The 26623-nt window shown below is 38.9% G+C and overlaps 2 protein-coding genes across 5 annotated transcripts in view; one reads left to right on the top strand and one right to left on the bottom strand.

Annotated features, from left to right (window-relative positions):
* Window positions 1-269: 269 nt before the first annotated feature.
* Window positions 270-8899, bottom strand: adck5 (aarF domain containing kinase 5). Of its 2 annotated transcripts, XM_084739719.1 has the most exons (14): window positions 8497-8899; window positions 8255-8404; window positions 7676-7751; window positions 5524-5724; window positions 5297-5437; window positions 4276-4389; window positions 4031-4162; window positions 3859-3942; window positions 3685-3766; window positions 3429-3507; window positions 3257-3348; window positions 2605-2857; window positions 1090-1206; window positions 270-1014 (listed from the first exon to the last, which is right to left on the bottom strand). In XM_084739719.1, the coding sequence occupies exons 1-14, from the start codon at window positions 8565-8567 to the stop codon at window positions 912-914; spliced, it is 1695 nt and encodes a 564-aa protein (XP_084595845.1). In that variant the 5' UTR covers window positions 8568-8899; the 3' UTR covers window positions 270-911. The 2 variants fall into 2 exon arrangements, with proteins under 2 accessions (XP_084595845.1, XP_084595846.1); XM_084739720.1 differs by lacking the exon at window positions 8497-8899 and having other exon boundaries at window positions 5524-5719; window positions 8255-8318.
* A 5982-nt stretch (window positions 8900-14881) lies between these two features.
* Window positions 14882-26623, top strand: part of ctdp1 (CTD (carboxy-terminal domain, RNA polymerase II, polypeptide A) phosphatase, subunit 1) — a 95111-nt gene continuing 83369 nt past the window's right edge. For 2 of the 3 annotated variants that reach the window (XM_084738484.1, XM_084738485.1), the window contains exons 1-7: window positions 14883-15403; window positions 17522-17605; window positions 18437-18530; window positions 19964-20092; window positions 22225-22375; window positions 25008-25098; window positions 25539-25705. In XM_084738484.1, coding sequence (XP_084594610.1) covers window positions 15108-15403; window positions 17522-17605; window positions 18437-18530; window positions 19964-20092; window positions 22225-22375; window positions 25008-25098; window positions 25539-25705 — 1012 coding nt within the window. In that variant the 5' untranslated portion in view covers window positions 14883-15107. Of the gene's footprint in view, window positions 15404-17521; window positions 17606-18436; window positions 18531-19963; window positions 20093-22224; window positions 22376-25007; window positions 25099-25538; window positions 25706-26623 lie in introns of all 3 variants that reach the window. The other variant, XM_084738486.1, reaches the window with a different exon arrangement.

Raw genomic sequence — 26623 nt, forward strand, 5'->3', positions numbered from 1 at the left:
TTTTAAAACACAGAAGACACACAATAACACACATGTAGTAACAGATCGAGGCAGCGGTAGACCAGCAACTCCTGTGTTCTGTGAGCTAAAATTTCTGGTTTTGCCTATGGAGTTTGGTTAGTTTGTGATGAGCGATATTTGGCTTCTGTGATGGCAGTTTCCTGCCAGAAGAGGCTGAATGACAGTAAGTTGAAACAGTGAAAATATTCAAAATATCGCATACACTTTAACTGATAATTTAACTATTGTTGTTTTAGGTGGCTACCCTGTCCACAGCAGTTCAATGCTGAGCTTCCATGTTGGTACTTCTCTCTGCTTCACCAAACTGCGTGCTAACACCGTCTACAGTAGGTAACACACTGACTCTCGATAAAAACTTCACCTCAAATAATCTGAACACTCTCTTTAACATTGCTGTGTGTTGCTTATTGTACAGCACAGGTGCAGTTATTACAGATAACTCATGGAATACAGTAACTATTTGATGTTTTGCAGCGTCAGGATGCTGCAGCTGCCATAAATAATAGTCTTATAGAATAAATGTCACCAGTTTCTTAAAAACAAACTGCAGCTTAAAATATCTCAAATTTGAATTTCAAAACATGCTGTACTAAGATCAGAGTAAAACAATAATTAATTTGATTAAAATCAAGAGGGAGTCTACTCTGGAGTGGGCTTGGTGATTTACAGTCCTACACTTCATTACATTCTTACCCATTCTGAGGCAGTCAAGTCTGACAGCAGAGTCAAGGATGATTTGGCGTGGAAACGGCGCTCACACTTGAGCAGCACCATTACTAGCACCTTTCAGAGCTGCTACAGTTGCAAAAGGCTCCCTGCTGTTGGATTGCATGAACGTGTGCTCGGGAAAGCTCCTTGTTCTCAGTTCCATCGGATGTGTGACAGCTGCGCTATCTCAGGTACTCGTACATGTCCGCGTCCAAAGATATTAGACCCAAGTAGGACAGCAGGCTCACGAACGAACGTGTCACGCTCATCGAAGCCATCTCCCATCTGTAAAAGAAGTCATTAAGTATTTCGTGGCTCCAATCACAAAATTTGCATGATAGACACAAGTTGAGTCCTCACCTCAAAGCCAGTTCAAACTTGAGGCTCTCCCACGTCGTCCTCATCCAGCAGAAGACCCAGAGCCTGGGCAGCATCCCTGTCCTCTCTGCCTGGATCTTTCCCCAGCCTCGCACCGCACTAAACAACAAGAGGGACTTCATTTATACGACACAAACACTTAAACACTTGCAACATTCAGAGCTTTTCTCTCAGGAGCAGCACTTGTGCAATTGTTATTCTACAGTCATTATAAACTACTGGAAGATTTATAGCAAGTAATATGTGTTATTTGACTTCAGCTGGACAAAGTTTCAAAAGCAAATGGTGTAAAACTTATCAGTTTTCAGTCATTTTCTGCAGGGCTGTAGCCAGGATTTTAGAAATACTGATGTTGGTTCCCCTCAGAGTCCTGCGCCAGGCCTATTACCTGCCAGGGCGTTTTTTGATAAAGGTCAAATTGTGCCACAAAAAAAGCATTATAATTAAGTACTGAAGCCTGACCCACAAATCTTGTTCTCCAGATGCAAGAAAACATGGTACAGTTTGGTACAGACTCCAACAAATATCACATGATCATGATTTTAATTGTTTTTCTATTCCTGTAAGAAAATTGTGAGGCAACAATGATCATTCCCACTAATCATGAATCATATCACTCTTGTAAAATCTGTCAAAATAATCACAATGTGTTTTGTTTTGTTTTTTTAACCATATTGTACAGTCCTACCAAAAAGTAATAGCTAGCTCTTCATAGCCACAAGCTAGGCACAACATTACTGAGGAAACCCATCAACAGCAAATCTGGACCCGTGCAGGTCAGTCTAGTTCAACACACCCCTGACACCCTCCGAAAATTGGGACAAGAAACTGATGAAAATGTCTTAAATAACCATTTGCCCACAGAACAGGTCCAATTTGAAGAAGATAGCATAGGCAAAGCAGCTAAAACTGAAGCTAGCCAGCAGCCTTTCTACTTTCTATCAAAAAGGTTTGTGTACTGTATGCTGTCAATTATCGTCCTCATAAAAAAAGAAAATCAGCAGTTTAGACTTTTTTAAAAATTGGAATCGGCCAAGAAAATTGCAATTGGTGTATCTCTAACCAGAAGTCGAAGCAGTTATGAGTTTTTAATGAAACATCCTGGAACAGACAACCCATGCAGTAGTTGTTTGAGTCTAACAAAGAACCAGGAGTGTTCTGGAGCTTCAATGGGTGAATCATTTCAAATGTTTCAAATCTCAGCACAGAGCCAGGTGATCGCTGAGCCACAGGTAATCACTGTCATCACTTCATGCTGTTAGAGAGTTTAGCCTAAATTTCTGTTTGACGTTAGACTACAACAAATGCATGAAAATTAATGCACACAAACTATTCCATCTGATCTCATATTGATGACTTACATTATAGCTAATAATTATAGTAATATTTTTTCATTTCCATTCAATGAGCCTCCCCTGAAACTGTCTGGATCCCCTGAGGAGGCCCGCCTCCCACTTCGTAAACCTTTGCCACAGCGTAACCGGCGGCTGCACCAACCTCTTGGCCATGACAAAGTAGCGGTCCACCGGCGCTCCCAGAGCGATGTTGATGCTTCGCACCGTGTTGATGTTCCGGAAGACCAGCAGCATGGGCCGAGGCATCGACTTCAGCACCTGCATGATGCTGTCGAAGCGCTGGCTGGCCATTTCACGCATGTAGTTGGTCTCCTCTCGACTCAGGATGTTGGACAGACCCAGCTTCCGCATGTCGATGGGTCGCTGCAGCAGCATCTCGCAGAACAGGAAGTATTCTACAGAGCAAATTAGGTAAGAAATGCAATTATTGTTTTACCGTGCAACAACCAATGTAGAACTAAGGAAGCCTGTTTCCAAAAATGTGAGGGATAAAAAGATCTTGCAAGTCATTACAATGAGAACCTTTCTCATAACGACTTAGAAATTATCTCGAAAAAGCTTCTCATTATTTTTAGATAGTAAGTCATTACCTTGAGATAGTAACAAATTATTTTGAAATACTGACACGTTATTTTGAGATATTACCACATTATTTTAGGAGATACCTGTCCTAATTTCAAGAAAGTATCATTATAATGACTTGGAGCATCTTGTTTTCCTTCTTCACATTGGCAGAAACTGGCTTCCATATGATAACTGATCATCTAGTTGGTCAAACGGTCATGTGTCCCCACCTTTGACACCCAGTGCATTGGAGTACTTTTCCATTGCTGCCTCGTCTCTCAGGACTATGGACCTCCACAGTTTACAAAGGGCCACTCTGTCACTATGGTCAAAGGTCACAGTCAGGGTCGATAACAGGGTATTCTCAGACAACAGACAAAAACAGACTGAGCTGAATCTTACCTCTGGCTGAGGTACTCGTACAAGCCGTGGTCCAAGAGCACCAACTCTGCCTTGTTATCAGGACCTCGTCTCACCAGCACTGCCATCACAAAGAAGTTATAAATAATATGGCACGACCTGCCTCACCAAGTCAGACTTGCAATTATGTTTTAAAGCTTCTGCCAAACCCACCAGACTACATTTACAGAAAACATTGTATTAATCATCATCTTTATTCAAACTCAACAGAAAAAATACTGCACACTGATGTACCCACCATTTCCAGGATGAGGGTCAGCGTGGATGAAACCGGTGTAGAATATTTGCTCAGCAAATGTTCGGATCAGTTTATCTGCAGTCTGAAAAACAAATATTTGATGAGGTTTATCAGACAGTATTTTCTATGATAATACACCGAATGTCATGCATTGTTTAGAGTGAATCAACTCACATCTTTCAGACTTAATCCTTGTCTTTTAATTTCTTCCATGTTGTTGATTTTGCAACCGTTGCAAAACTCTGCTGTCAGCACTCTCTTCAAAAAGGAGAGAAAAAATGACAGAGCTTTAGCCAGGGAGAGGGTGTTCAGTCCAGTTACGCTGCACCGTTGATAATAACCTCACCTTACTTGTTTGCTCCCAGAAGACTTTGGGGACATAAACAAAACTGAAGTGTTTCAGCTCTTCTGCACACCTCTCAGAATTCCTGGCCTCGTTCTCGAAGTCCAGCTCTTGAGCCAACGTGCCCTTCAAGTCCTACAGAAAGTTGGATTAAATCCTATTATTGATTTTGTCTAATTGTTTAGCTAAACATCCCCCGCCCAAGACATAAACAGTAGGTTAACCAAGAAATACACCTGCTTTCTGACCTTAAGAACCCATCGGAATCCAAAGCTGGGGTGCATGAACTTAATAATATCCATCAGGATCTCCAATGTTCTGATATCACCATCAAACCGATCCCTGAGGTCAATGTACTGCACCTGCGGGGACCAGTAAAGAAAAAAACAGGCTTTTGAAGGATTATGATGAACATTTTGAACCCTCCACAGTCCAACAACAAAAAAACAATACAAACATAAAATAATGTATGCACTTTTCATGTACAATACCAGTCAAAAGTTTGGACACATCTTCTCTTTCAAAGTTTTTTCTTTATTTTTAGAATTCTTCTACACTGCAGATTAATACTGGTGACATCAAAACTAAGAAATGTGCAACTGCATGGAAATATCTAGTAGGCAAAACGTGTGAAAACAAGGCACAATGTTTTATGGGACCCTACATACAAGGTGTTCACCTGCCACCCATCCCAAGCCTAGATGTGCACGTCCACCTGTTTGAGTTGGAGAGCTTTGTTCAGGCTTTCGTTTTGAAGTAGGGCACAATTCCAAATGTGCTTGTACACTTCCGTTCCCCCCCAAAGTTGGCTGCGATTCCTTTGTCGAGAAGAACGGCTCAGAAAATGTCGCCTGTGTAAGCACACGAGCTGATCAACAGATCATTGGATGCAGCTATGGATGATATTTTTTCACTTGAGCAAGGCTGATAAGAGCCACTTCATGTGATACTAATGACACTTCAATATTCACATATTCCTTTTAAATTAGTTACACAAAGAATGTGTTTTGTGTAACGTTTAGACATTTTTGGGGGGTTTTATGAGCATATTTTAAACAACAATGTATATTCAAAACTCTTCCAAAATATTACATTAATTCCAAACAATTTCCAGGCCAAAAGTTCTTTTTTTTTCATGACCACGGGAATCCTGCACACAGTCCACATTTTCAATATGACCTTTTATTCTGAAGTTCTGCACTTCAAAGTGACCAGGCCAAAACGCAGGCAAAAAGGGAAATATAACATGTTCTCAGAGTCGGTGCTCACCTTCACAGCAACAGGAGTCCCGTCAAACAGTTCGGCCTTATGAACCTGAGCCAAGCTGGCAGCGGCGATGGGTTCGTAGTCAAACGTTTTAAAAAGCTGCTCTGGGGTTTTGTTGAAGTCTTCTTGGAAGAGAGCGTCAACCTGTCGCAGAGACAAACACGATCCTGAGAAATTTCAAGCTGTCCTCTGTCCAGAACCATGTGCCCTGTTTGTGTTGCATTTCTCACCTCTTTGTACCTCCTGTTCAAGGCCTTGTCTTCCAGCACTTGCAGGGTGCGGATGTACTCGGGGGGCAGGAGGTGGTTGAAGGAACACAGACCTTGGCCAAGTTTGATGTATATCCCGCCATTCTTTATGGCTCCTTCCACCATGCACTCCGCTGCCCTCTGGTGGCAGCCTGACATCTCAGCCAAGTAAGATGGGCTGCTCTAGCAAGGGGAGGACAGCAGTGAGACATGATTGTCCAAACAAGGTTAACACACACAGAGCCAGAAATCAAAAAGCAACACTAAACTCGTGCTATTTATTTATTCTATTTTTGTGTGAACATGAGGGCTGGAATGTGGGATGAGAGAGAGCCATGACAAAGGTCCCTGACTGGATATGAACTGCAGACATGTTATGATTCCTAGACCTCGAAATTGTGTCAATCATTGCCAGCTATGTAACTTATTTTTTAATGAAGGTCTGTGTCTTGTAACTCAATGACCACTGAGGACATTCTGGCTAAAACTGGGCAAATGATGCATCTCAGGATGCTCATGCATTTTATTGCCTGATTTGAAAAGCAATTAAAGACATGTCTGAACTGTTTGTTGTGCACAATTAATGAGGGGTGCCACTAATAATATTGTTTTACAGATTAACCATCTACATATTGTAAGAAATGTAAGAAATCTTGGCCAATGAAAAGATTTGTTCTACAACGCTATGAAAAAAAAATAGAGAAAGCAACAAATTCTCATATTTGAGGAGCTGGAACCAGACAATATTCAGCAACTGTTGTCAGTTCATTTTCTGTGGGTCAACTAATCTATGAATTGACTGACTGTTTTGACATCAGCTGATTTACGGTTCATACTGTTTCAAGATTGGACCTTTGACCCAGCTCTCCAGAATCATCCAACCAAACTTGAACAAAACTGGACCAGTGTTAACAGAAATATAACATTACTTATTTTTACATTTAATTAAAATGCCACATTAAATCATAAACAATGTGCTTTTTAAACCTGGACCCCATGTGTCCAAGTCTTTACGGTCAATTGCACACTGTCAAAGTATGTCAACTCCAAGTGCTTGTTTTTGTCACTAACAGGCTCATCTTGTTACTTTAAGTGTCTGACAACATCTTGGAAAAGATCACTACAGAGACAGACCTTTTTATTAAAAGAGTAACATCTCTGCTTTGTGTTCTTTAACCAGAAAAAAACTGTTTTATTGCTCTTGCAAAACTAACCAGACTCCCTGTGCTGAAATGGTAATTTGATCAGTGCCATGGTCAGAAAATTTGTTCAAACTTGACAGAAATGAAATAAAACTCACCATAAATGCCTTGGCTCATCTTTCCACTGTTCAAACACCAACTCTGGTCTGGTGGAAATAAACCCTTACTTGACTGCGATAGATGTGAAAATATCCAGAAATGAGCAAGAAGGTCAGCTATCAGAGAGGAAGTGAACAGCTTGTGATTGTTGGAGCAGTGGAAAGACAAGTCAAGATGTATTTAGTACGTTTTAGAGTTTGAATGCGAGTGTGTTTTAAGATGATAAAGTTAATATTACTGTAAAAAGAGTTCGGATGAGTCTGGCAAAAGCAATAAAAAAGCTGTTTCTGCCTAAACAAAAAGGATCTTCCATAATGTTCTTAGAATAACAATCTGAACCTGTCAGTGGCAAAAACAAGCATTTTTAGTGGATGTACTTTTCAGTGCCCATAACCAGTCAATTCCATTGTGCCCCAGTTTTGATCCGTCCTCCACAGGCTGCAGGGTCTTTTATTTTGAAAACGGACCAGATTCTCTCTGCTTTTTTCCGTTTTGTCTTCCTGGCTGCTTGATCAGCTCAGTGCAACTTCTGCTGTCAACAGCACTCTCCCTCAATACGGGTCCAGTTTCAAAAAATTCTTTCCTTATTAGTCACTTAGAGACAAAAACATGGGAAAATGTTACCCTTAAACGTTAAGTTCAGCTTACTCATAGCTTAAAGTTAAAGCTATAAGTAAGATGTGCAGATTTTTAAGGGCCCTAAACACAATGAAAAGCTTCATCATCTCTCCACCATAAGTCCAAATCAGACCAGCAGTAGCATTTAGGAGTTTGACAGCTACAGCCATATTGATTATACCTACATCCAACCAATTTCATCACATGGAACTTACCTCATCCAGACCCCGAACAGTCACATTGGTGGTCCACCAGTAATCCACCGAGATAAAGATTCCGACAGAGAGAGATCTGAGAACATAGACAAGAGGCTGGCTGGGACTTCAAAAGGTTTGGATTCTACTTGTAACGTGACATGTACAGGAATGTGAGCAATTCGTAATATCAGTCTGTTTTGGCACCTCTTATATGTTGGTCATACTGTATTAATTTTTTCTAAAATGAATCCAACAGATTCATCTCATTATTGACAGAGAGAGCAGCAATACACCTTCTAATCTGTAGTTTAATGTGGCTAATGTTAGCTAACTTTAGTATTACTGACATTATTGAGTCAATTCACTGTCACACTCTATTTTAACATTTGTCCAGGAATTGTCACTTGTCTCGACAGTGGTTGCTGCCCTGCAAAAGCTGCGATGTGACTAGTCAAGGCTGCATCAGCCCTTTGTGAATAAAATGAAAAAAATGTGTCAGTATTAAGAATCTTACCCAGAAACTGATACTGAAACCGAGGCTATGAGCTCAGCATCTGGACCGATATGGTACATCTGATGACAAAGATATCGACAAACCTGAACAAGCGACCAAATCCTTCGATAACAATCCTCATCTTCCTTCTCTCTCTCGGTGCTGACACGGCGTACTGGACCCCCACTGCCACAGGTACACCGACAGAGACGCCAACAAGCGTCTTCCACAACAGGCCCCTGCGCTTACCTTCCCTGAGAGCAGGAGACAGGCCCATCCATCAAGACAGCAACATCATCATGGGCAGAAGTTAATCTGTGATCACTGCATGGCTGCTGTTTGTTACCTGAGTGCACTGAAGGATCTCGTCGTTTGGAGTGAGGAGCCAGGTTGTGGGTATCTTCGGAGCAGAGCCATGTGATACAGACACAACCTTAACTATGGACGGAAAAAAGGTGCTTTTCACTCTTATCTTTTAAATATCATAAGACTGTGGACAGATCACTTGGTTTGTGACATAAATGAACCCTGAAAACTGGTTCCACCATTGTATCCTTGAAAAGTGCTCCAACTGTTCCACAATGAGCTTCAGCAATGTAACAATTCATGTTCCCATTATCAATGGCTGCAAATTAACTTCTGGGCCTGACAGCATTTTCACAATTAATCTGTTAGTCTATAATATTAAAAAAATGTGAACAATGCTCATCACAATTCCCCAGAACCCAAAGTAATGAATTCAAAGTGGTTGTTTTGTACAAAAAACAGTCCAAATCCCAGAGACCAAACATTTACTATTAGAAATTACTGAGAAAAAGAACAAATTAAAAAAGACTGAAATGATTAATCGGTTATCAAAATAGTCTGCACTATTTTTTTGGTCACCTAATCAATTAATCAACTAACTATTGCAGTTCTAATTGCTGCAATGATCTAGACTGCTCACTTTTATTCATTAAAATAAACTGGTCTTGTTTGGAGTAAACAATTGTTGGTAATCTATCTTTTATCCATAATTCCCCTTTAGGGATTACAGAACAGAATGTACATTCCCCATGAAAATCCTACATTTTATGAAAATCCTACATTGCTTTCTCCATTTAATTTATTATTATTTATGGATTTTTATTGCTGTATCTATGTTTAAGCTCATGTTGTCTGTTTATATTCGCATTACCTCTCACTGCAGAATCCGACAGCCTTTTGGTTTTGCTGTGATGACCTAATTTCCCCAAAGTTAGATTACAAATATTGTTTATTTCCACTTCTGATTCATTTGCCGATTACTTTCTTGATTTAGTGATTGATCATTTGATCCATAAACATTACAATGTGTCAAAAAAGCGTCTCAAAGTTGTTTTACAGCACACACTGACAACTTCAACTTGCTTCACATCAGTTCAGATTTACCTAAAACAGAGAAAAGCTGCAAATTCTCATTGAGGGTCAAGAACTCGGGCATGTTTGGCATGTTTTTTTTTTTTCTAGAAAAGATCATTACAACAATTAAGTGATTACCAAAACAGCTTCTGATCAATATTAATTAAATGGCTATTCATGTAACATGCCACTGCCATTTCTTCATAATCCTGTCCCTTTAGTTGGACATAGGCTCATGGAGTTTTGTTAAATCCTTGGTTTGCCAGACTGAGTTGATAGCCACCTTCTAGATCAAGGCCAGCATGACCTGCCGGGGTACTTTGTTGTTTTTGTTCGCTGTCTGCATCTGAGGGACAAAATGTCTCCTGTGCTGACAAATTGATGTACAGATAGATAACAGTGATGTCAGGGACCTGAGCACTGAAACATCAAACAAACTCTGTCACTCACAGTGCAGCCGCAGGTCCCATCACCGCCATGAATGACACTTCAGTGGAAGAGTTAGCTGTTGTTTGGTCTTATCTGATTCACACTAATGTTATAATACTACTGTGGAGTCTTACATCAAGGCACATTTTTGCTGTCACCTCTCAAACTAAGTTACAGCCGCCAACAGTAATGCAAAAATGTGACATGCAGCTTAATAACCTAGAGCAATATATTCTTTTGAATGTCAAATAGTCAGTTTGTCCTTTACACAAAATACAGCCTCAACTCTGACACACCTACCATCAGTCCATTGGTACCTCTTGCTAACATGACAAGCTAATTACCCCAGTTAACCTTATCGTAGCTAGCTGCGGGTCAACCGGCTAACTTAAGCTAACGCTACTATCAAACCGAGATAGAAATGGCATAGAAACATCGTTTATTTACCACTCTGTTCGTCTCTGCTGCCATGGTTCCTGTGATAATAATGCAACGGCTCTGCTCACGGTGATAAATTAGGGTGGAAAGTGTTCTGGTACAAATGTAGCCGACGGTTGGTACCTCCTCCTTCATTAACCAGACGCTGCCCACTAGTACGACTACTACAGCCGAAGAGTAACGAGACAGCCAGAGGTGCGCTGTATGCACTTCCGCTTTCGTTCAAATAGACTCAACAAACATATAAACGCCGATACTTTTGTTTTTGTTCCCCTTTTTCATAAGTTTAAGTAAGAAAAGACTATATATGCGCAATGAGAAGGTTTATCTATCTTATTTTTTTCTTAATTTCCTTAAATTTACCTTCACTGCAGCTCTGATATAGTTGATGATTAAACAGTATGACTGTGATAGAGGTGTTCCTTGGACTGGTCACAATAAAGGGTAACTCTAAAATCTGCAGGTCTTTTGAAAGAAAGATTTATTAGGTGCTGAACTGAGGCTTTGTTACATAGGGCTACAGATGCCAAAGATTTTTCCCAGGAGTGCAAACCTGCCTCTGATTGGCTAGTACTCATTTTCAGTTGTTGATTGGGTAAGTTAGATGTTGGCATGCCGCATAAAGAGTAGCCACATTGGCTATTCCACACCAGATGCAAATAGCATTGTTGGCTACTGACACCTTGGTGCTAATGGTGCCACATATTAGTGTATTAAAACATGAATTCCACGATTTTCCATGTGAAAATATGGTTATTTCCTGCTTTGATGTTGAGTTCTCTCTTTTGCGATCACTTCAATATATCCAGACATGCAATATAAAAGTGAGAAATTAAAGAAAATCTTAAAATTACATAAACTCCTTCTACCTCATGGAAAAATCCAGAATCTATGGATACATAACTAGTCTATTATTAATTTCAAACTTTAACTGGTCAACACAAAATGTCCCTTATTTCCATTTTCAGTATAGGTGTGCTGGATATCATGTTTGCATGAGGTGCATATTGAACCATTATTGGCTTTAAGAGTAGTTGTGATGTCACAGATCATGTTCATATGTAAATGTCTTTATTTCAGAATTATGGTAAGCAGTGAGCGCAGAGAGACTTTACCCTTTAAACGGATGCCTGTGAAACTTCACAGTGAAAGGATTTTAAGCAAGAAGATATGGAAGCCCATTTCCACAACTGAAAGAAAAAAAATATCCCCAAGGTAAGTCACAATTATGAGATTAAAAAAGTCATAATTATGAGATTAAAAAAGTCATAATTATGAGTGTAAAAAGTTATAAGTATGAGATTAAAAGTCGAAATTATGAGATAACAAATCTAATATAATTATATCAATATGATATAATTATATTATATTCATATTTTATTAGATGTAGCTCTTTTTTCTCTACAGAAATGATCAATATTTGGTAGTCTGTAGAGTGAAGACAGCACCTGAACTCTTTCTGACATACAGAACACAGTTTGGGATTGTGCCTGCCCACATTATTAAGTACCAGTGTACTTGGTTCTAGACTCTAAAAGAAGCCGAGATGTAATATGCTATTCATGCCAGCTGTGCCACCTCAGCAAATGAGGAGCAGTGCTTGTTGTGGAGGCTGATGTAGCTGTCTAACACAGAGCAACTTAACACAGACGCACTCACTATTTTCATTTCAGTGATACCGTCAAATGCCAGTCACATAAACGTTAAACGCTTAAAGTAATAGTTCACCCAAAAATGAAATTTAACTCAATATCTACTCAGCCCTGTGTTGATATAAGGATGGGTGAAGATCTCCAGTTCACAAAACACTCCCGGAGCTTTGGCAGAAAACCAAATCCAGTACAATTGAAGTCAATGGTGACCAGTTTTAAAATGTAAAAAAATAACACAAAAAAACCCACAAAATGTCTCCATACTGCTCGTGTGGTGTAATCCAAGTGACCATAAGCTGTGACATTAAAATCTGACCCAAAAAGACACTATTTACACCATGTTTTTAGCATAAATGTTAACTGTAGCCTCTCAGACTGGATCCACGTGCACACGCCTGAAGCGGGTACACAAGCTCTCGCCCAAGCAGCGCAACACGAGATATGCAAGATCTCGCCATACCTTCTACCTGTGACTCCGAGAGAGATCTGCTCAGAAATAGTGACTTTGCAAACTTTCAACAAAGAAGAAAATGTCCAAGGACTTCAACATAGAAGAGGAACATCATTTCTTACCCGCCTGAAGCAGGTACACAAGCTCTCCCCCAAGCGGCAGCAAAGAAATTATTTCTTTGATGAGCACCAACATGCATCAGCACATGTAGTGCATGCAGTCTGTCTGTCTGTCTCTCAGTCTGTCCAGACAATATATGGACGTGATGTGACTCTTCTGAGGTGACCAGGAGTGTAAAAAGAACTAAAGTACTAATATCAAGTAAAAATCCTGCATTCACAAAACCTTATTGAAATATGGAAATATTATCAGATAAATATACTTAAAGTACAACTATTCATGTTGCAGTAAAATGTTCTCTGTCAGTGTTATTATGTCTGATGTTTCTGGATTAATATTATTGCATTAATATTTATTGCTGTAGATGTTAGATATTGAGCTCATTTTAACGACTGTTGGCCTCTGTGGCTAGTGTAATCTACAGCAATGCATCATGGTCTATAAGACCATTTAATGTCTAGCATCACTGTCCTGTGAGAACCATGTATCTCTAAAAAGTCAGAAAAAGCCTTTTTCAGCTTTGTGGATTAAAAAGTTCAGTATTTGCCTCTGGGATGTAGTGTAGAAACACAATGTTGGATAATTTGGAATCAAAGTACAAAATAAGTACAGTACTTGATGTAAATGTACTCAGTTTGCATCACTAACAGGTGTGAATTTATGTGAATTAATATGTGTTCTCCAGTGCCTTCTGTCCACTTTAAGTTAACACATTTCAGCAGAAGTGCAAAAAACATCTTGGCGGGTGCTGAAGCGAAAAAAAAAAGGTCACAGTCTCTGGGCTTAGGCCCGGGTCTCCTTAACTCCTTGATCCACCCCTGAACTGGAGATCTTCACCCATCCTCACATCAGCACAGGGGTGAGTAGATATTGAGTAAAATTTCATTTTTGGGTGAACTATCACTTTAATAACGATATATGGTTCTTTCACAGTCAAAAGATATGATCAAAACTACAAAGAAGTGTTGATTAAAAGTCTTATATAATTACACCAAACACTTATAAAAGTCACCTGTAATAGTTACCTTATTTAGCACTGCATATCACTGCATGCCATATGCACAGTTTGTATCTCATAATTATGACTTTTTATCTCATAATTTCTAATTTTTTATCTGATAATTATGACTTACCGTGGGGGTATTTTTTTCTTTCAGTGGTGGAAATGGGCTTCCATAAGTATCTCATGTAACCCCACTTCAAATAATCCAAACTATGCCTTTAAGTAAAGTCTGTCAACTATCAGTGGTTGGACATGCCCAGTGGACAGAGTGTGTATCTTGATGGTGCACTCTTTGGTAGGAGGTACCGACATGAGACGTCATCGATTATACAGAGTGGTTCGAGACATGCCCTTGCCCTTATTGTACCTCACCTACTTGTTATTCCTGTAAAGTCAAATAAACGCCATCATTGCCAAAAGCCTACACAGTATGAGCTAAAATATAACTCTTCAGTACGTTTCGTTGCGTGCACGATGGTGGTATATTTTATTTATTGGCATATTTCATCCATACACGTACTTTGCTCGCTGTGCTGCAAACTCATATCATCGTGTAATGTCAGTCATATCTAAACAAAGTACGTGCCCAAATATATGCATCCTTTACTGGTTCGATATCAACATTTTCTGAGTGAGAAGAAAAAAAAGAAGTAGAAAAAACAAACATAATAATAATAATTCTATAATAATAATGACATCGTCATTGACATGTCATTACTACGCCACATGAGGTATTACTGGACTGTTATTTCTATGTTACATCATCTTACATCAGGTAGGTCTCTGTGGGTTATGGAAAGTTGTGGAAAGAATAAAAAACAAAACAAGGAAATGGTTACAACAGCTTGAGTGGATTTTGTTATTATAGATACATTTGTTTTTAATTTATGTTTACACTTTAAAGAAGGTTGATAAGGGTTTGTTGTGGCTGTCGCAACTGAATTACTGTAAATGTACAGATTATGTCAATTACACTAGATTTAAACAGAACATAACCGGAAACATGGAGTGGCTTTCAAAATAAATGTTTTACAATTACTTACTTACACAAACACAAGCAGATACAGGTAATATCCATAACAACAAGAACTAAAATTGATCAGTGAGAAAACTGGATATATGATTAAACAGTGGTTCCTAAAGTGTTTCAATAACCAATATAGTGCAAGTCTTTTATTAGGCATTTTATTTTGAAACCTGAGTGCAATCGTGTGTTTTTCATGTAGGAGGCTGGCAGTGTACCGGATGCTGTAGCGACCCGTGTCGCTGCAGTGTTGCGCTTTCCTGTTTACGGGCGGGAAGAGCGAACGAAGCTGACTGTGGAAGCTACTGGGTTTAAATCGGCAGCACATTTGTTTTAATTCTCCTTCATGCTGATGGTTTGCACGTTTTAATGATACACGGGGCACTGCGAGGTCTAGTGGATACATTTTAAGTGGGCCGTTGCTGAAAACTAAAGGGATTTTTTGGACAGAGCGGGGCAGATGGAGGATCCTCCTGCAGATTCTGGCGGTGGTAGCGGCGGTGCAGCGGCGGAGGGCCCCGCGGTGCAGGTGGCAGATATCTGCTGGCCGAGCGGGGCTCTCCCTCTGCGTCTCTTGGAGTGGAAAGTCAAACCCGGGACTCTTGTGAACGTGGACTCGGTGCTCGCGCTGTGTGCTCCCATACCTCAAGAGAAGGGGGCAGAGGCTGCCAGGCTGCCTGAGAAGAAGGTGAAATCGGACCGTGCTGGAGTAGTGAAGGAGCTATGCTGTCAACTTGGACAAGTCATTCCTCCCGGGTGAGTCACTCTGCTTGCTATAGCTAACTAGTGTTTGCTGCCTGGAGAGGCTACAGGCAACATGTCAACTGTACTTTTGGTACCAGATACTGACTTCACCCGCAGTGTAATGATAGCTAGCTAACAAGCTAGCATTGCTATATATAGGTGCTAAGTTAACGTTAGCTTGTTTGCTAGCCGTACTCAAACCATCACTCACAGCACTTGTTCTATCAGTGTCAAGTCAGTCAAAACAAACAAGAAGACTTTGGCCAAAACTTTCAAAATAAAAGTGTATTCTTTTAGATAAGCGGTTAATGAACCATTTTTAGTCGATTAAACTACTGTGGAAAAGAAAACCAGCTGTACGCATAATTTAAGCAAACATTATGATGTCTTGGGTTGTGATTTGCATACACGTGCAATGAAACTTACAAGCAAAACATTTTTACACTTTTATTTTGAAGGCAAAATGACGCGCAGTGTCGCCTCGTGTTGTTTGCCTTGACGCTGCCGTCCCCCGCGTGCATGAAATGTGTACAAGCAGTAGCAGTGGTGGTTGACAGGTAGAGGACTGGCTCCAGTCTGCTGCTGTCCCCGTGAATTTGAGAGTGCTGTTGTCATGTCTATTCCTGCCTGCCCGCTTATTATTTCAGAATAATAGGATATACATTTTTCAGCAACTGTCACCAGCACGTACTTTAATTTGTTACTCAGTTCCACTTTTGTTTTTTTCTTTTAGTTTAGTCCTAAAAAATACCCAGCGCGTCAGTGGAGCTTACCTAATTTAATATAGGGGGCTCTTATTTCTTTCAGAATTTTTAAATAAACCTCTGATATCAGACCATTAACTACCCTGAATCAAAACTTGATTTGTCGCCACGCCTCTGATAGAAGAAGGGCTTGTGCTGCCTTCAGGTACTCCTTGTAAACTCCCACTTCTGACTTAAATACTTCACGCATGTCGTGACAGTAAAGTGCTCTTAGTCTGAAATAATATGGACAATGTGTCAATATTTGCACCCACAAAGCAACAAAACAAGTAGACAGATTAGTGAAAGGTTAGCTGTTTGAAAGGTTCTTAAAAGGGTATTAGCAACTGTGGACTCTGAATTACAAAGCATTACGCCAAGCAGTTATTCATTAGTGCAAATAGGGACATAGGGAAATTTGCAACTTCTTGTCCAAGGGGTCTGTGAAAAGTCTTCATATTCATTCATTTAAATTGTCTTTAAGCTAAAAAACATTATTAATTTCTTATTTTATTAACAAAATGTGTCATTATAGCCTGCAAATATTTTATTATTAGTCTTTAGCAATCATTAACTATTTACGCAAACTATTTCCTTTCCACAAACAATATTATAAGCCTGTCATATTCAAGTGCAAGGCCATTTATTGTTTTGTTTTCATGTTTCTTATAAGGCATAGATTTCATAGATATAGTTCAGTCATTTATAGTTGATGTTTTTATTGTATATTATTTGAAATAATCTGCATTTTATTTTATGTATGCACTAAGAATGAAACAAACACATATTATGTATGTCATTGGAATTCTATGTTGATACGGTGCAAATATTTTAAATACCTGTCTAATATCTTTCTTATACATTTATTTTGTGTTGTTGTCCTCATAAATTATTAGAAGTGTGAAAACAAAATTAATGAATTTGGGTAATTTTTTAAAGACTCTCTGACTCCAGCCTCTCAAATGTGAATATTTTCTGGTTTCTGTGCACCACTATAACAGTAAACTGAATATCTTTGGGTTGTGGATAAAACAAGACACTTGTTCACATCTCAGGTTTTGGGAAACACAAATTGGCATTTTTCACCATTTTTGGACATTTTATAGATCAAACAACTTAACACTTAATAAATACAATAACAACAGATTAGTTGACAATCAAAATATTCTTTAGTTGTGGCCCTTCGGTAATAATACAGCAATGAAATTTGCCAGTTATTTGAAGCAAATTGTTAACGTACAGTTTTGAGGCTCACAGCAAATCTGTGAGGTACAAATGCTAAAACATGTAACATGTATTAAAAGTCATTCATACTGAGGCCTTGTAGCCACAAGTTCTTGTTCTGTTTTTAGTATTTCCACTAATATCTCCTTTCCTTTTTTTCCAGGGGTGTCATCATCAGAATAGAAGAATGCAGCCATCCAATAGTAATGAAGGGTTTATGTGCGGAATGTGGACAGGATCTGACTCAGTAAGGAAATTCAATCACAGTCACTGTTTTTTACACAAACATGTATGTTTTCGTTTTTTTCTCATTCATTCCTTTACTCACACGGCACTAAGCTGGTTGCAACACATCCCTACCAAATAAATGTGAAAGTTACAAGTTCACACAGTCACGTGACATGTTTCAGCATCATTCAGTAAACAGAACAATTTAGAATTGATTAATAAGCAATTTCTGTAAGGATGTTAAATACCTGCGCCTTAAAACTAAATCTATCTGAACCTCTGAGTGGTGGATTCTGTATTATTTAACACCATCAGGGGGCACCAGAGATCATACAAAAAGAGAGGAGTACAACTCAGGTCACAAATCAAGTGCTCTCTCTGCTGTTAGTTTGTTTGATAGAGATTTAAAATTTTCAGCTGTCAGTCAGAATCCGAGACATGCTAAATTTAATGCAGATTTTATCGATTTAAACTTAAAACACAGTGCCTGTGTGTTATTATTGTGAGGAAAAACTCAGAAGTACTACTTTGGACTGATTTATTAAACAGCATGAAATACTTTTGGTTGTCATTTGAGGGCTTGTGTTATGTGTTGTTAGACAAAAAAAATTCTGAAATAGCATAGAACTGCCAAAATCCAGCCAAATCGTTTGCTAACTGGAGTATTTTCTGTGCTCATGACAAATGTTTGCTCAAATCAAACCAGTAAACTGCTGCTATGTTGAACAAAATTTTAATAACTATGTTTGTGAAAGCTGCTTTTCTGCTCAGTCACAATGTGTTCGAGGACCAAAGAGAAACACAAACCGCAAAATGCATGACTCCCACTCTTTTTTTTTCCCACTCTCAGGCTGCAGAGCACGAATGGGAACCAGCAAACTCCCATCTCCACAGCAACAGTCTCCATGGTGCACAGTGTCCCCGAGCTGATGGTCAGCTCAGAGGTGAGTCATATGATGGAGATACCTGGAAGACTTAGCCGGTAGGGCAGATCTATTTTACATTCGTTCCATTATAAAACCTGTGAGCGAGTGTGTGCAGTGCTCTCGAGAGCACAGCAGCCCCAGTCCTTGCAGTGTTGTCCAGGATATTATAAAGGACTGTTTTTGAACGGTTCTGATAATGTAATTAATTTTCATGCGGAAAAATGCAGCAAATACTGTTTCTTGGTAAATTTCATGTATTAAAGATCTTAAAAGCATGAGCATCCACAAAAAGCACATAACTCTCAGCTGAAACAAATGATAATTTAGTTTTATTTGTTTCACACCCACATTAATCCCAAAAAAACACACAAATGATATATAAAAGTACGTGAGGGTGTAGTAGAAAAGTAAAAACCTGTAATGGCTTATTTGAAAACTACATGCAAAAGTTAAAATACAAACAATACAAAATCACTAACATATTTTAAATGTTAGTTTGAGAGAACTGCACGTATAAAATCTGTAGAATTGTAGTTAGAAATACAAAGAATAAAAATAAGCCGTGGTAGTTGTCAGGTAATTTCTTTTCTACATGGACAATGACAGAGAGGAATTCATTAAACATACATATTAATTCCACAAGAAACTCCATGATATTCAATAAAAACAGGACGTTTTATACAACGAAAGGTGAAGATTCTTAGCCTGTCTCTCATTGGGTAATTTTGGAATTTTGAATTATTTACAAAATAATAATTAAAACTATGAGGTAAATATGAATGTTTTAATGTCGCTTTGAAGATAAATATGTACAGATTTGAAGAATGTTGAAAGGAGGCAAGAATTACTATTTGAAAATGAGACGTGCACAACAGCTTTTAAAAAGATTTCTGATCTAATAAACTCTTTTTTGAGCAGTAATGTGTTGATCATAAAAGTTGGAAAAGTATTTTCCCATAATATATTACAGTATGTTAAATATGGATCAATCAAAGTATAATAAGATGTTAAAAAACGTGCTGTGTACAAAGACCCTTAATTTTCATAATGCATAATAATAATCTATTTAGGGCAAGGTTTCCATGGACAACTTGTTTAAATTATGCACAAATGTGTAATCAAAAAGTGTGAGATATATTTACCATATCAAAGGTGGATGTGGATAATTGGTCAGTATGTTTTTGTTGAACTCCTATACAAACTTCCATCCCGCGACTGGTTCAATTCAGTCTGGTTAGATACAACTTTATTACCATGTTTAGGCAAGTACATGCAGCATGCTACACAGGACACACACACAAAGAATGCAACCTTAAAACTGTGTGTGGAATTCTGGTAATGAACACTTTATTAATAAATGATTGTATATGTAAAAAGCACAGCGGTCATTCAAAAGCAGAAAGCGTTGGTTGGTCTGATGTTCCGCTCATTATCGTCCTTCACTCTGACAGCAAGCAGAACAGCTGGGCAGAGAAGACCAGCAGAGACTCCATCGGAACAGAAAGCTGGTCCTGATGGTGGATCTGGACCAGACGCTGATCCACACCACTGAACAGCACTGCCAGCGTATGTCCAATAAGGTATTCCTCCATCATTCTCACTCTTCTGCGCTGTCGTCACTGTCATGGAGAGACGACCTCGGTGTCTCTGACCTCCGCGACCTGTATGTGCTACCGCCAGATGCACTTCGTTTCACGAAACAACTGTCTGTTTGTTTTCTTTGCTGAAGCTTCTGTCTCTGTTGATTTGATTCATAAAGAATAAACCCTGGACCTTAGTTAAAAGAGACGGTCAAACAGTCAGTTCCAAGCAGTCCAACAGGGATGTCCATGTCAAACACTCTCACCCTCTAGTTACCTCACTTCACACAAGATGTTTTGGTTGACAAAGGAAACAGCAGGTGTGATGTTTGGAAATACTATAAATACACATTTACATATGTTTGAGCCAAATGAACGAAGAAAGACAAGGATAGAGGTCAGCCCATGTGCCAGTAAACTGTAGTTCGTAAATGTGTTGCTCTGTTGTTGACCCAACAGCCATTCATAATCCTCAGAGCTCAGTTAATCCCTTTCATAGCTATCAGGCTTGAGGAATCTCAGGCAATAGGAAAATACTTTGACTGTGGTCAGAAGTAAATTAACTTTAGATTAGGGCTGAACAATAATTGAAAAATTATCAAAATCCCAGTATGTCCAAGTGCGATATTCAAATCACAGGAGCTGCAATTTTTTGATAAGGTAAAATGTGTCATAACATACCATTTTAAATGAAGCATTGCGGTGCTACAGAGATGCCCTGGACTACAAACCATATTCTCCAGATTAAAGGCAACATGCTTGTTAGGTACAGACTGCAGCAAAACTCACATCATCATCATTTTTATATATTTTAAGTGGAAATTAAATGCAAACATTTTTATTCCCACTAAAATCATAACTCACATCCCAATTGGAGTATCTGTCAAAATAATCACAGCGTGATTTTTTTTTTTCGTATCACTTAGCCCTAACTTAGATGCTGTTGTGCTCAACACTCGGTACGATTAACTTGATTAGTTAAACTCCAGTTTTTGTTGTACATTGTCATGGTACAGCCTTGTTATATTTATATTTTAATAAAAATGTGAAATTTTTAGTCCTAAATGATCTGTCAAGTTTGACCCATCGTGTTGAAAATCAGAATCTTTCAACATATTAAATCGAAGGTAGAAATTCCAGTTTGGTGACAATGCCATACCAATCTAACATGTAGTCCTGATGTTGGTATTAAGTTGCCAGTATGTGGCGCTAATCTGGCATTTTGAGATAAATTGGCTCCGTTGATACCTGCAATCATGAGGCCTATAAACCAAAAATGTCTGCAGGCAGCCTTGTCAGAGTGGCTGTAGTGAAATGTTAGCGCCTCCCCTTGTGAACTTAGGGAAAGTGATGAAAAACTTAGTTTTGAGCCCTGTACCGTAACTTGTGCGTCCTGCTGTAAACATTAGAATAACTCAATGTATTTTTCTATTGCATGAATTCATAAAAAAAATCCATCATGTTACTGGCTAAGAAATAATTCAGTTATACAGGACTTTTCTTTGTTTTGGTATTGACGTTATATATTGCAGATCAGCCACCCTGCTTTCAAAATATTTGCATCAACATCAGCCATTAAAACAAATCCACACTGGTCGCATCCTAGTTTGAACTTTTCTCTCAAGCTCTTTTCATTCTTGATGCAGCTGGTTTTCCACTGGAGCAACTGGGTGCAACACTATGAATCCTCATATTTAACACAAGTTTCACATCTCTCCTCCCTGTGCAACAGTTTATCTGTGTCGCCCCGCCTTGGACTGACCATTTGGACTAACTATAATCCCTTTTGGTTCCTGACAAGCTTAATCGAGCTGTCTGGGTTTATGTCACAGAGGAGGTGGATGGATTCAGACTTATTTTCCTGAGCTAGATCAGAGGGCTGTCTGCCAGTGTAATGGCAAAGCCTCAATAGAAGTGACTGTTTAGTGCATGATGTAATTTGCACATTTTAGCTGAGGGTCATTCTCCATTTATCACTAGAGACAAGATGTAGCAGTAATTTTTATTAAAGTGCTTGACAGTTTACAGTCTTTCTTTTGTTGTTTGACTGAAGCTTTTATTCAAAATCATCTTGTCGAGACATAAATCTATGCTTTCAACTTATAGTGCCATGCTCTTGTTATTTCCTCCAGGGCATTTTCCACTTCCAGCTCGGGCGTGGAGAGCCTATGCTTCACACACGATTACGCCCACACTGCAAAGAATTCCTGGAGAAAATCGCCAAACTCTATGAGTTACATGTCTTCACATTCGGGAGCCGCCTTTACGCACATACCATTGCTGGTAATGGACTCATTATTTTACATTTCACAGCATGTTTTCCACATTATAGAGAATTATTACATGAATCCACATAGTTTTATTGATATAGACATGCAGCAGTATGGAAGGTATTTGGACTGTGCGTGTGGAGAAACTCTTGGTCTTCTGCTTGTGCTGCCTGTTTGTGTCCAGTAGAGGGAGATGTGTGCTCATGTTTTGTGCTCCAGCTGACATTATGTTGGTTCACTGATGTGCCGATGTCTCCATGTATCATTTGAAAGCAGCAGGATTGCTACATTTTAAAATGCATGTTGATGTTTTACAATGACATATTTTGTCTGGTTTTCTGCCAAATTTTCTGGTTAACAAGAAAATCCTCCCACTTCCAGCCTAGTTTTTTTGCAGCATCTGGCTGGTTGCTGGTGTTTTTTTTCCCTTTTAGCTGAAAATACTTCAGTTTATGATTCAGGTCTGAATTATATTGAAGTGTAGGTAGTATGCTTATATGTTGTCTTTTTGGTATGCAGGCTGCCATCTTTCATCATACTGTATTTAATAGCAGCAGCAGGACCCAGTCCAGCACTGTTCTGCCCCCATGTGATGAATGTTTAATGCATTTTGAATTGGATTTTACTACTGGCCTTGATGCAGGGAGGTCGGCCTTTTTCAGAGCAGTGCTCAAGCTATTGACGTCTTCTGTTGTGGTTAAAAGAGACTCTGGCCTGTTCTATCTCTGTCCAAGGTTTCATCAAACTGTTTTGTACTGTATTTCTTTTCAGGCATAGTAAGAAAGCCTGAGAAAATTACCAACTAGAGTTGGGCAACTGAATCGGCATATGATGATGTCCACAGTGAAACATTGTGTTGCTGAGTCTTAAAGGGACCTTTTCTTGACGTCACATGTCCGTAATGTAGTTTTATTTAATAATAAAATATTAAACACAACATCTAGTGCCATGAACAGCAACAGCTTCTTTTTCTTTTTTCTCCCACATTTCAAAAATAGAGCTTAGGCAACAACATTATGGTAACTCTGAGGGGACACACTACCTCAAATAGATAAGGCTTTAATTAACAACGTCATGATGGTAGAGGGCTCACTGGTGGAAGACTGTCAACCATCACCCAACACTATTTTCAGCTTTTGATTCTATGAGAAAATTTTCTTAATAACTGGATAGTTTTGTTCATGTGTTGTAGAAACTATGTAAAAAGAAAAACACATATTTTAGCAGAAGTGTTGTTGTTTATTGTAGGCTGCATGATTATGGCCAAAAAGATCCTGGTTTTTGTTTGTTCACGACTACTTAAGGGACAAAATATTTTTATTGCCTTTTCACATTTAAATAACCAGAGCACTGCATTCATTCTTATGTTGTGTTACATTCCTGCTAACCTACAGATCTGTGCGCCAGAATAAGACTGGTGCGTTTCTTACGAGCAAAATATTAATAAAATTGAGTCGCACTTTATTTCGTAGTACACTAATAAGCTGTACTTTGTATTTAATTAGACAAAAACTAGAAATAATATGTTCTTTATTAGACAGTGGTTATACCCTAATTAGACATTATACACTTAACAGTACACTAATATTATGTATTACGTGTTAGACTAAAGAGTTAGACTTTATTAGATGGTGATGAGGGACACGTTACAACAGAACTGTTTTGTAAAATAAAATGAAATCACATATCTGCTACATGAGACACACCTTCTTTGGCTGCTTCCATACAGTTGGCAGAGCAGCCAACCACTTCTCTGAGGAAATCACATCATCTGCCTACAATATTTACTATAAGTCTGTGCAGTCACCCTCAGAAAAAAAATATTCCTCTACTGTAATAATTCTGTCCTTTACTTGGTAGATCTGCTTTATGTATTGTTTTTAAATGTAGCAAGTAAAATCAGCAGATAAGTGATTTTGCTTTAGTTGACAGTGCAGTTCTGTTGTAATGTGTCCCTAATTACTTTATAAGGGTCTAATAAAGGGTTTACAACTGTTTAATAGAAAACATGTTATTCTAGTTTTTATCTAATTTGAGCTTAAGTTTGGCTTTTTACATCTACTGTAAAATAAAGTGGGACCTACATTTTACCAAACTTTCTATCCAAAATTAAATCAACAGAGCGCAGCTTTCACTTTGATGTTGTGCTACAAGTCAGTTGTGTTGCTTTGTGGCGCAGACACAAGCCTCCTGCACTCTTTGCATACAGCTTGTTCTTGTTCTCACACAACAAATGATGATTTCTTTCTAAGGACTAGCTCTTTGCCGTGTGCTCCGAAATCTTGATTTTTGCCTGTCTGCTCTCTGTAGCATATTACTCTTCTACTCTGAATGGCAGCCACAACATCCAGGAAATATTGCACAAGCTGCTGCTGCAGGGTGGCTGGCTGTATGTTTAGGAAGCACTTGATTTGATTTGAAGTGGAGTTTTCCAAGAGTGGAGCACACATTTTAAATGTCACTATTGCTTTCGAGCTCAGTGCCTTGATCACATGGTCAAGATTAATATTCGATTAACTGTGCAGGTTTTCAGTACAGATTCCTATCTACGGCAACCTTGGAGAGGAAGATTATAATTTCATATGCAGCATTCAAATGTGCATTGTTTTTTCTTAGCTTGACCCTATTATCTTCCTTTTTATCAGGCTTCCTGGATCCCGAAAAGAAGCTCTTCTCTCATCGGATCCTTTCTAGAGACGAGTGCATCGATCCTTTCTCCAAGACGGGGAATCTTAGGTGAGAATTGCCTTCTGCTTAAGACCAGAACCAGATCAATGGGGTGACCCTGCACCTGCCCACTTTCTAGTTGTTATTAGACTCTTTTTTTACTTTACTTTTCTTAAGTTCTGGAAGCATTTGTGCCACAGACAATCTGTCTATATTGTCAGTGTTTGTAGACAAGCACAAGCAGTACAGATCTGTTATTCTCTCAGTGTCACTTATGAAAGCTTGTCAGTGACATCTCCTTGAGAATAAAAAAAAATGGACAGATGATGTAAGAAATTGAAGTGCCCCTTATTTTGATTCATAGCAAAACACATGACCTGTCACTACAACATCACTACAGCCAGACAGAGATAAATAACAGCCTTGCTGTGTTTATCTGGAATAGTTTGGACATCTGTCAAAAAGCTCAGCGGCCTTGCTTAGTGTCTTATGCGTGATCCTCCTGACAGGAATCTCTTCCCCTGCGGTGACTCGATGGTCTGCATAATCGATGACCGAGAGGATGTGTGGAAGTTTGCACCCAACCTCATCACTGTGAAGAAATACATCTACTTCCAGGGCACGGGGGACATCAACGCTCCCCCCGGATCACGGGAAGCGCAGATGGCAAGAAAAGGTACGGCGCCCGCACATCTTTGATAACAACTTATAGAAAGACCCTGTCATGACAGAGCTGTGGATGTTATGCAACACTGAGGGCCAAACGGACCAAGAATCCACTGTCTACTGAGCAGCTTCCAGTTCTGTGCACATTCCCCTGAGAGGGGCACTTTTAGCTGAAGTTAACAAGCAAGTCAGTCATAGTGATAATGCTGAATGTTACAGTCCTTTACATGGTTGGGAATGATGTCAGAGCTCAGTGTCAGTGAGATAAAGTACTGTAAACTCTGTGCCTCGAAGTGAATTGCAATGAGATGACTAATTCTGCAAACTGTTTAAAAATTCAGTGCGATCTCTTAAGTTTTTTTTAATTGGTGATGAAGCAGTAGGGCCTCACTTATTGTCTCAGTGCTGTTAAACAATGTTTGTTGGGAGAACACTCATAATTTTAGTCCTCTCCAGTGTTGATGCCTTATTAATGCTAGCTACCAGTAAAGTTCCTATCAAGTCAAAATAAATGTTGAAGTGTTTTTATCTCATATGTATTATTTTCATAGCCAATTAATCTGTTAATTATTATTTGATTAATCGTTTCAGCTCTATATATATTGTGCTGTACCTCCCCTCCATGCCAGTATCTGGCCTAACTGTTGTTTGGTAGATATTCTAGTGTATTTATAATGGTAGTTCAGTTTGTCTTTTCCTGCGAGTATGGAAGAATATATCTGTTCACTGGGAGCGAGCGGACTGGAGTGTTTCTGTTGAATGGGTCTCACTGTTCAAAAGCACAACTTAACAACATTATTATTAATTTGGATGAAACTGGATTGTATTCTATGAAGAAAATATTTTCTATTTTTCCCCCTGATGTCCTCTGGTTGCTCAGATTCAACTCTTTGTTATTAAATTACAGAGTTTCCTGATGAACAGATGG

This window comes from Lutjanus erythropterus, chromosome 16 (assembly GCF_056507025.1).
Source record: "Lutjanus erythropterus isolate fLutEry1 chromosome 16, fLutEry1.hap2, whole genome shotgun sequence".
Taxonomy (NCBI): Eukaryota; Metazoa; Chordata; class Actinopteri; order Lutjaniformes; family Lutjanidae; genus Lutjanus; species Lutjanus erythropterus.